Source organism: Salpingoeca rosetta (assembly GCF_000188695.1).
Source record: "Salpingoeca rosetta unplaced genomic scaffold supercont1.31, whole genome shotgun sequence".
Classification (NCBI taxonomy): Eukaryota; class Choanoflagellata; order Craspedida; family Salpingoecidae; genus Salpingoeca; species Salpingoeca rosetta.
In genome coordinates this window covers 361,255-371,254 of record NW_004754903.1, presented here as the reverse complement: position 1 = coordinate 371,254, position 10,000 = coordinate 361,255, and the positions used below count along the sequence as shown (strand labels likewise).

At 57.3% G+C, this 10,000-nt stretch overlaps 3 protein-coding genes across 3 annotated transcripts in view; all 3 read left to right on the top strand.

Annotated features, from left to right (window-relative positions):
• Nucleotides 1–1,804, top strand: part of PTSG_09741 (uncharacterized protein) — a gene marked incomplete at both ends in the record, with an annotated part of 1,868 nt that extends 64 nt beyond the window's left edge. Inside the window, 4 exons of the mRNA XM_004989040.1 lie at nucleotides 1–92; nucleotides 296–741; nucleotides 1,032–1,206; nucleotides 1,538–1,804. The exon at nucleotides 1–92 is cut by the window's left edge and continues 64 nt beyond it. Of these exons, the coding sequence (XP_004989097.1) occupies nucleotides 1–92; nucleotides 296–741; nucleotides 1,032–1,206; nucleotides 1,538–1,804 (980 nt within the window). The remainder of the gene's footprint in view (nucleotides 93–295; nucleotides 742–1,031; nucleotides 1,207–1,537) is intronic.
• A 135-nt stretch (nucleotides 1,805–1,939) lies between these two features.
• Nucleotides 1,940–4,666, top strand: PTSG_09740 (uncharacterized protein). The gene has a single exon (XM_004989039.1). The coding sequence runs from the start codon at nucleotides 2,171–2,173 to the stop codon at nucleotides 4,487–4,489; it is 2,319 nt and encodes a 772-aa protein (XP_004989096.1). The 5' UTR covers nucleotides 1,940–2,170; the 3' UTR covers nucleotides 4,490–4,666.
• Nucleotides 4,667–4,915: 249 nt separating this feature from the next.
• PTSG_09739 (uncharacterized protein) lies at nucleotides 4,916–9,942 on the top strand. The gene is made up of 11 exons (XM_004989038.1): nucleotides 4,916–5,703; nucleotides 5,973–6,052; nucleotides 6,278–6,377; nucleotides 6,670–6,921; nucleotides 7,276–7,398; nucleotides 7,829–7,921; nucleotides 8,182–8,332; nucleotides 8,646–8,707; nucleotides 8,982–9,091; nucleotides 9,362–9,422; nucleotides 9,607–9,942. Exons 1-11 carry the CDS (start codon nucleotides 5,227–5,229, stop codon nucleotides 9,607–9,609), a joined length of 1,512 nt encoding a protein of 503 aa, XP_004989095.1. The 5' UTR covers nucleotides 4,916–5,226; the 3' UTR covers nucleotides 9,610–9,942.
• Nucleotides 9,943–10,000: the final 58 nt, after the last annotated feature.

Sequence of the window (10,000 nt, the reverse complement as noted above, 5' to 3'; positions counted from 1 at the left end):
AAGATGAGTGGCCTGAGGTCACTGCCTCTCTCAGACATGTTCCTTTTCTCATCACAAGGCCGTTCATCTCTCACGCCCGCGACGTGCAACAGGTGAGTTGAGTATGTGTGTGTGTGTGTGTGTGTGTGTGTATATGTGTGTGTGTGTGTATGTGTGTGTGTGTATTAAGCTTGCCTGCATTGGGCTCAACGTCTTCCTCCACCTCACTCTGTCGTTATCACTGACACGCCCACCCCCCCCCCCTCCACACACACACACACACACACACACATGTGCACACGCCCACGCACGTGAGGTGGTGGACCGTGTACTTGAGGCCAATGACGACGACGACCTGTCGTGGGCTGTGAGCAGAGACACCGACCTGCTGCAGAAGATATGCTACAACGCGTACTTCCTCATGGCGTACATGTACGGCCCCACCCCAAGCGACAGCATCATCCTCGGCAAGCTCGATATCCAGCGCTGCGTGTTTGACGAGCTAGACAAGGTTGTCGTATCCAAGTCAACACGCAAGCAGGCGCGCCGGCTGCGCATCACCGTCGACACGCGCTTCGACGACGTGGTCGAGAGCTGCTTGCGGCAGCACGGTGTCAACTGGCTTGGGTGCATCGCCGACGAGTACAGGCGCATGCACCGTCACCCGGGCAACGGCACGCGCATGCACTCTGTGGAGGTGTGGGAGGACGATAACCTCGTTGCGGGCGAGCTGGGCTGGGCCTGCGGTGGCGTGTACACCAGGTATGCTCGGTCGAGTTGGGTGCGTGTCTGTCTGTGTGTGTGTGAGTGAGTGAGAGAGTGAGTGAGTGTGTGTGCATGCCTGCATGCGTCTCTATCCGTTTGCGTCCCCACCGTGTTCTTGCTTCGTCCAACGCACAAAAGTATCCCCCCCCCCACACACACACACACACACACACACACACACACACACACACACACACACACACACACACACACACACACACACACACACACACACACACACACATACACACACACACACACACACACACACACACACACACTTGCAGTGCCACTGGGTTCACGGGCCAGAGCGGGGCGGGTACGGTGCAGATGTGCACACTTGCGCGCCTGCTGAAGGAGTGTGGGTTTAGGATGTGGGACCTGGGCATGGGCCTGCCATACAAATACAGGCTTGGCGCCACCAACATGCCCCAGCGCCAGTTTGTCGCCGCTTACAGACAGGTTGGTGGCGCGATATACGCGCGCGCGTGTGTGTCTGTGTCTGTGTGTCTGTGTCTGTGTGTGTGTCTCTGTGTTTGTGTGTGTGTGTGGTGTATGTTTGTGCATTTAAGCGTCTGTGTCTGTCAGTACAAGTATGTCTGCCTGTCCGTCTGTCTGTGTAAGTATGTGTGCGTGTGTGTGTGCATCACTCCTCCTTCTCCAATTCCATCATCGCCTTCTCCCCCATCTCCCAGCGGCTTCACCGCGCACTTGCATCCGGTTTTATCACACACACCGCTCACTTCCTGCCTGCCTGTCCCATTGCAAACCATTACCACCATCGCCGCCACAGCTGCGGGACTTGCCGTGTCGTCTGGAGTGTCCCGGGCGCAACTGCCGCGAGATTGTTGACACCAACCGCCCACCGCACCCAATACAACCGCCTGCACCACAACAACAACAACAACAACAACACCAACAACAACAACAACAACAACACCAACAACAACAACAACAACAACAACAACAACAACAACAACACCAACAACAACAACAACAACAACATGATGCTGACACTGGTGGTTCAGTACCCGAAACTGAGCATGCCCATGACAGCTGACACATTGTGGACTCTTGTGCTTTGCGTACGTTCTTGCTTGTCTCGTGTTTTACTCTCGTGTGGCGTTCGTCCTCCGCTGCTCAGTTGCCCTTCAGTCCTTGCCATTACACGTGCATCGAATCATTTACACCATGACGTCATCGGCGTGCACAGCCCTGTTGTTATTGCCGCTCTCTTGCTCACTCGCGCTCCTCCTGTTGATAGCACGCATCCAACACACACGCCCGAACAACATACACAACACACGCACAAGTGCACAAAAGCACACACAATACACACGCACAAGCGCACAAAAGCACACACAATACACAACACACGCACATACGACACCATACGCACATACGCACAGCACGCACACACACAGCGATGCCGCGCGTATTGCCTTTGTTGTTCGCGGTGGCGTTTGTGACTTGCTGTGCCCCTTGCACATGCGTCGCCGCAACCACGACGACGACGATGACTTGCGTGCCAGACAACTTTGATCAACCAGCTGCATTTGTCACATCCACCGCAAACCCGTATCCCACGACTTCGTACCCCACTGAAGAAGTCTTCACCACGAGCCCGTACCCATATGGCACCACCAACCAAAACTCAAACACCCCGCAAGGCACCACCACTCCACACACAACGACGCCGTCCGTGACAACAACGACCACAGCAGCAGCGACCAACGCGGCGCACAGCAACAACTTCTTCTTTCGCGCCTCCCCCATCTCCGGAGACACCACACCGTTCAACGCCACCATCTGCGAGGGAGACGTGGACTGGTACGAGATCGAACTGTGTGCACGCGGGCACCTGGACGTGAGCTTGAGCACCTATGGCACGGGCATCCGCGCTGAGCTTTATACCGCCGATGGCGCCAAAGTATCGACGTCTCTTTCCTCCTCTCTCAGCTTCGACAACGGCGAAAGTGTTTCCGTGGTCGTCGTGTACCTGTTCGTGTATGGCCACGGCGGCGCGCAGGGCGAGTACACCGTGAGCGTTGATATCGACTGCACAACTTGCAGCGGGGCCGGCGTGTCCGACATCACGCTTGACTGCTCCAACGCAGATTCGCGTTCCGCGGTTGCGTCCTTGGGCGCGTGCGAGGTGGCGCAGGTGGTGGAGTGCTGCTGCGAGGAGTTCTACGGCCTGCAGCGCGTGACGGGGTCCGTGACCCTGGCCACCACCACGACGGCGCTTCAGTTTGGGCAGGTTACGCACATTGGCGGGTCTGTGATTGCCCCCGGCAGCGGGGCGCAGCCTGGCGTGCTGTCCATAGTTGACTTTGGCGGCCTCGCCTTTGTCGGCGGAGAAGTGAAGATGAAGCACAACAGCGTGAGCAGCCTGGACTTTGCGCGCGTGGCACATGTTGGAGGCGACATCCGCATCAACCACAACCACATGCTCAGCGTGGCGTTTGGCAGCCTAACCCACGTCGGCGGGCACCTTGCCATGCACGACAACGCGCTGTCCAGCGTCGACTTTGGTGCGCTGCTGTACGTGGCTGGCAACCTGACCCTGTACAACACGCTCCTGACCATGCTGAGCTTTGCTGACATTGCGTGGGTTGGCGGCGACGTGGTGTTGCGCTCCACGCCCATATCCACGCTGGACTTTGGCCAGATGACACACGTTGGCGGCACGCTTGACATGAGCGCCAACTCTGTCAGCGCGTTGGAGCTGGCTGGCATCCAATATGTTGGAGGTGACGTGACCATTGCCAGCGCGCCGCTGACCACCCTTGACTTTGGCGCCCTCACTGAAGTTGGCGGCGGCTTCGAGTTAACGTACTGCTCGCTGCCTGCCGTGGACCTCCACAACATTGCGCGCGTGAACGGCAGCATCCGCATCAGCGCCAACAGCGTGACGAGCGTGGACCTAAACAGCCTGACCTTCCTTGGCGGCAGCCTCACCCTCAGCCACAACAGCGTGGCAACGGTCGACGTGGGCCAGCTGCAGCACGTGGGCGGCGCCATCACCATCCACAGCACCCCGCTTGCCAGCATTGACATGAAGAACGTGACGGTGATTGGGGGCGGCGTGAACATTTCGAGCGTCAGCCTGCCCTCGTTTGCGCTCCCCGCTGGCATGACCACGCTGCCCTCCAGCCTGCGCATCGAGAGCACGGGCCTAAGCAGCATCAGCTTTGGCGGCGTCACGCACATCGGCGGTGACCTCATTCTCGACAACAACGCCCTGTTGCACCTTTCCCTGGGCAGCATTGTCTCAGTTGCGGGCACGTTCTCTGCGGCGGGCAATGCTATGAGTACGGCGGCGTTTGGCCAGCTGGCGACTGTTGGCGGCGACATTGTGCTTGGCGGCAACTTGCTGGTGACGATTGACTTTGCCAGCGTGGCTGCTGTTGGTGGCAGTGTTGACGTGCACGGCAACAGCCTCTCCGTCGTGCAGTTTGGATCGCTCACGGCGATTGGAGGCAGCCTGGACCTCTCGAGCAACGTGCTGGCCAGCACGTTTTCCTTTGGCTCGCTGCTCACCATTGGCGGTGACCTGGATCTCAGCAGCAACAGCCTGCAAGGTATCAACTTCAGCTCCCTCAGCTCCGTTGGCGGACAGCTGCTGTTGCAGAGTAACAACCTGTTCAGCCTGACGTGCAACAACCTCGGCACCTGCCTCTGTTTTGACTTTGGATTTGCACCGCTCTTGTGTCCCAGCTCATGTCCGCCTTGCTCAAAGTGATGTGATGTTTGAAGAGGGAGAAGGGAGAGAGCCAGGGAGGGAGGGGAGATGGTGGGGAGTTGTGTGTGTTTGTGCATGTTTTTTGTGTGTGTGTGTGCGTGTGTGTGCGTCTGTGTGTACATGCTTCAAGTTGCCTTGCTTTAGTGGTACACGTGTGAATCAAAGGATGGAAACGAGTGAGGAATCAGGAGGAGAGCGCGCGCTGCACAACAACGGAACGAACTGCACGCAAACAAACAGGTGACAAAGGCGTTGTACACGGAGAGGTTTGTTCGGGTTGCCTCGCCAAGTTGCTTGCTGTTCGCCACCAGCCTCGTCACAGTTCGCTGCGCAATTTTCCCTGACGAAGCCTACAACAAGGCCGGCATAGACAAAGGCCAAGTGTTGGGAAGCGCGCGAAGAAGAAGCAAGCAGAGGAGCACAAAACCCAACTACACACAACGCGCAACCACACACACGCAACCACCCACAACCCTCAAACACGCACACACGCCGCACACACCAGAACCAAAAGCAGTGGACCCAATCTCGTGCCAACCCCATACTCCCATTCCAGACGAAAACGAGGAACAAGCACGGCAGATAAGCAAGGCACAGGTAGCCAGCCATCCATTCATCTTCACCTCCAATCCACAGGTCTCTGTCACCACCAACACCAGCACCACAAACACCACAGGCGGCAGCACAGGCGGCACCACCAATACAAACCACCAGCACCACCCCCACAAACACCGACGATGGCCACGCTGTCGCTTGGAGCGCCTTCATCGAGGGGAACGGCAGCCAATACGAGGCTGTCGCCCACGCCGCAGGGCAAGGACTCGGACATGCTGAAGCAGATGATTCAACGCGCCACATCGCCACAACCATCACCACCACCACAACCACAGCCACCGGCACAGTTGCGATCGCCGCCACAGGAGATGATGGGGCCGCGGCTGAGTCGGGCCACGAACCAACGGCAGCGCGTGCAGGCATCGCCACAGCCACCACACTCATCACCACCGCCGCCGCCAGCCGGCAGCAGGAAGGCCTACGCCGCCACACCGGGCAAGGGCACCACGAGGAGACAGGCAGCGAGCGCCGGCTCGGCATCCCGCAAGTCCCCTGTCGGGTTTGGCTCTCAAAGCACCCGCTTCAGCACAGCGGGCACATACCCGCGCGCGCTTCGCCCTGGAACTTGCATTGCCGCCACATACACCTACAAGGACGAGGTGCGTCGTTGGTGTCGTGCGGCCGAGGGGGGGGGGAGAAGAACTTGTGCGTGTGTTTGTGAACGCATGGTTTTGCGTGTGTGTTGTGTGTGTGTGTGTGTGTGTGTGTGTGTGCGTGTTGTGTGTGTGTGTGTGTGTGTGTGTGTGTGTGTGTGTGTGTGTGTGTGTGTGTGTGTGTGTGTGTGTGTGTGTGTGTGTGTGTGTGTGATGGCGCCATCGCTCTCGCTGACTTTTGATTCGTTTATTGTGTTGTTTTGTTGTTTTGTCAGGACCGTCGACGTGGGCCCGGCATGCACGAGATCCCGCTTGACGAGACGTTGCGATCAGCAACCAAGATGACGCGCAAGAAGTGTGTTGTTGTGTGTGCGTGTTGGGGGAGGGGCATGTGTCTGGGCGTCTTGAGTCCTTCTTTGCGCGCAAAGGCGCACTCATCGTCATGACCACGCTCTTGTTGTTCTCTCACGTGTCCTAATTCTCGATCACTCGCTTTACAGCTGTCACGAATAACATGATCCACAACCCATCTCACCACTCGCATCACCCACCACCACTGCCCTCCATATCAACTCGACAGCACCGAGCCCGAGTGGTCGCGGCAGGCGAGCCATCCGCACCGCATGCGCTTGGGCGTCTCCACCGTCCACCAGCGGCTCAAGAAGAAGCGCGAGAAGGAGGTGCGTTTGTGTGTGTGAGTGTGTGTGTGTGTGAGTGTGAGTGTGAGTGAGTGTTGGGAATGTGCGTTTGTGTGAGTGTGCGAGTGTGAGTGTGTGTGAGTGCGAGTGTGAGTGTGAGAGTGTGTGAGTGTGTGAGTGTGTGAGTGTGTGTTGGGAATGTGGGTGTGTTTGCATAGGCCGCTCATCATCACCCCCACACGTCCTCAACCCCCCCCCCTTCACCACCACCACCACCACCGCCACCATCACGGCCACCATCACCACCACCATCGCTACCAACACGCGTCCGCAGGCGAGGCAGCTTGGCCCCGGCACATATGTTGCGCGGTCGTTCACGGAAGATTCATACGGCCACATACCCATGTCGCTGTCCAGGCCCGGCGCGCGTCTAGCGCCGCCCGACGAGCAGCGCCTGCGTCTCCCTGACGCAACCACATATGCGGACGCGCACGACAAGTTCGATGCATATGTGCGCAGCAGAAAGTCGCCGAGTCGCGTGGGCGTGATGGAGGGCGCGGCGCAGCGGGCGGCCCTGCAACGCGCGGTGGGTGGAAGTGGGAGAGAGGGGGAGGGGAGTGTGAGGAAGATGGTGTGTGCGTGTGTTTGATGCTCTGTGTGATGCTGTGTGTGCGCGTGTGATGCTGTGTGTGCGTGTGTGATGCTGTGTGTGCGTGTGTGCCTGTGTTTGTGATGCTGTGTGTGTGATGCTGTGTGTGCGTGTGTGTGTGTGTGCGTGCGTGTGTGTGATGCTGTGCGAGTGCACATTCACTGCTCTGGTTATCATCAACAAGATGTCTCTTTGCCACTCGGTGCTCACAACTACCATCACCACACTACCATCACCACACTACCATCAACATTGCAATCACGACCACCACCACCACCACCGCGATTGCAGGGTGGGACGGACATACCGCCAAACATGTATGCGGATGCGTTTGCAGCGCCGCTGATGAAGGCCGCGGTGACGGAGCGCGGGCCATACGACACATCCAGCGGAAAGCGATTCGCTGTCAGGAAGGTCAGAGGGGACGAGGAGGAGGGAGAGGGTGAGAGGGGGGGGGGGCTCTGAATGGTTTGATTGGTTTGATTGGTTGATGATGTGGCGTGGTGGGGATGTGTCGGTGAAGGTGTGGGGTTGTCTCGTTTGGTGGGTTGTTTGTTCGTTTGCTTGGTTGGTTGGTTGGTTGGTTGGTTGGTTGGTTGGTTGGTTGGTTGGTTGGTTGGTTGTTTGTTTGTTCGTTTGCTTGGTTGTTCGTTTGTTCGTTTGTTTGTTTGTTTGTTTGTTTGTCTGTCTGTTTGTTTGTTTGGTTGGTTGGTTGGTTGGTTGATTGGTTGTTGCTTGCTTGCACGTCAATTGGCTTCTTGACCAACCACAGGAGCACTCATGCACACACCCATGTCGCACCTCTCCTCATTGCCCGCCCCCCCCCCTCTGCCCCGAATTGCAGAAGTCGTATGACCTGGTGCCGGGCCAATACGGCGTGGTTGATCTCGCCCCGCTCTCATCCAGCCCGCGCCCGCGCACAGCAGAGTTCTCAAAGGTGACGCGAAGTTGTGTCGTGCTTGGCTTGTTTCGTTTGGTGGTTGTGAATGTGTGGGTTTATTTGTTTGCTTGATTGTGACACGGTATCACGCGCAACACAAACGCAACGCACAGCATCAACAACGCGCAGCGTCAACCTGTGCGCTCTCAACTCATCCACCCCCTCCTCCCCCTCCCCCTTTTCATCACAACAAACAACGAACAACAACTTCACCTAAACCACCAATACACCGCCGCCGCCACAAACACCACGAGCAGATGCAGCGCTTTGGTGCCAAGACGGGCATGCGTCTGGAAGGACAGCTGGCCGGACTCGGGGAGGACTCGCTAGGCCCCGGCCACTACACGTCTGACCTTGCCCAGACGTACCCGCCCCCACACGGACCGCAGCGCCGCCGCAAACACGGACGTGAGTGAAAAAAGGGATTTGCGTGCGTGAATGTGTGTGTGTGTGCGTGTGTATCTTGTGCGTTTGTGTGTTTGTGTGTGTGTGTGTGTGTGTGTGCGTGCGTGCGTGTGTGTGTGTGTGTGTGTGTGTGTGTGTGCGTGTGAATGTGTGTGTGTGCGTGTGAATGTGTGTGTGTGTGTGAATGTGTATGTGTGTGCGTGTGCGCGTCGCCAGTATTCCTAGTACCAAGCGTGCGTCCGTGTCTACGGTTCGTGGTCGTGCTAACACGTGCATATGCTCTCCTTCTTGTTGCGCCCTATTTCTCCTCCTTCAGCGGCGTTTGGCTCGACCACCAACAGAAAAACGTTCTTTGACGACGTGATTCGACGCAGCGCTGTGCGTTGACAATGCTTGTGATGGCTGGAGGTGTGGCGTATGGGTGGTTGTGGTGATGTTGGCCTTGAAGGTGTGCATTGTGCAAAGTTCACGCTCACGTTCACACACACACATACACACACACACACACACACACACACTCACATACCAACACACAACACACACACACACACACACACACACACACACACACACACACACACACACACACACACACACACACACACACACACACACACACACACACACACACACCTCGCCTCCACCACACCAGCGGACCCCGACGGACCCAGCGGAGTACAATCCGCCCGTGCCCGGGTCGCAGCACGCGGCGGGCCGGTACCGCCAGACATACGGCAGCTGCCTCAAGTCAACCGTCGGGAGGTGCGCTGACGAGGAGGAGGGGGAGGAGGAGGAGGAGGAGGAGCATGGGAGAGAGGGGGAGCAGGAGGAGGACGAGGGTGTTGGTTGGTTGGTTGGATGGGTTGGTTGGTTGGATGGGTTGGTGGTTGTGTGGCATGTTGTTGCATTGCTGTCTCGCTCGCTGATATCGACTGTTTTGTTTCATCACCAGCACCATCCACTCATCCCCTCCCACCCACTCCCCACTACCTACTCGAATGCATCACCACGCCAATGCCGTGCCATGACCAGGTTTGACTTCAAGGGCCACTCCTACGAGTTTGCACGCGAGCGGCTGGCGGCGTCGCGTCGCGTACGTCATTCGCTGCCATTGCTGTCGTCGTTGCTGTAGAGAGAGGGGGGATGTTTGATGTCGTTGTTTGTCTGGGCGCATGTTTGTGGAGTGACATGATGTTTGTCTGTGAGTTGTGTGTGATGGCAGATCTGTTGTTCGCACACATTGACATGGACACACTGACACATGCACACACTTGCAGTAACATAACTCCACCTCGCGTTGAGCATTCTCATCACGGGAGCATCACCAGCAGCGTCCATCTTGCATGTGTTTCTGCGTCCCTTTTCGTGCTTGGTGGGAATGTAATGTAACAATTGGTTTTGTCGGGGTGCGTCGGGTTGTGTGGTTGTTTCGTGTCTCATGAACTGATGTCATAGATAATGCAGTTTGCTTTGAGTTGTGTGTGTGTGTGTGTGTGTATTGGCAGATGTTGTGAGTGCTCGCGTACGTGCGTGTGCGGGTGTGTGTGTTGGCAGATATTGTGAGTGCTCGCGTGCGTGGGCGTCACGTCGATGAATACAACACAGAACACCAACAACAACAACATCCCGGCAGACAATTCCTCGTCACGACACCACAAACCGCAGTGAAGA

What these genes read in the sequence shown, in the direction of transcription:
- PTSG_09740 (XM_004989039.1), top strand. Translation starts at nt 2,171, where the DNA reads ATGCCGCGCGTATTGCCTTTGTTGTTCGCGGTGGCGTTTGTGACTTGC.
- PTSG_09739 (XM_004989038.1), top strand. Translation starts at nt 5,227, where the DNA reads ATGGCCACGCTGTCGCTTGGAGCGCCTTCATCGAGGGGAACGGCAGCC. An exon ending in CATACACCTACAAGGACGAG is followed by an intron (nt 5,704 to 5,972) that starts GTGCGTCGTTGG and finishes TTGTTTTGTCAG; the next exon opens with GACCGTCGACGTGGGCCCGG. An exon ending in GCACAGCAGAGTTCTCAAAG is followed by an intron (nt 7,922 to 8,181) that starts GTGACGCGAAGT and finishes CACCACGAGCAG; the next exon opens with ATGCAGCGCTTTGGTGCCAA.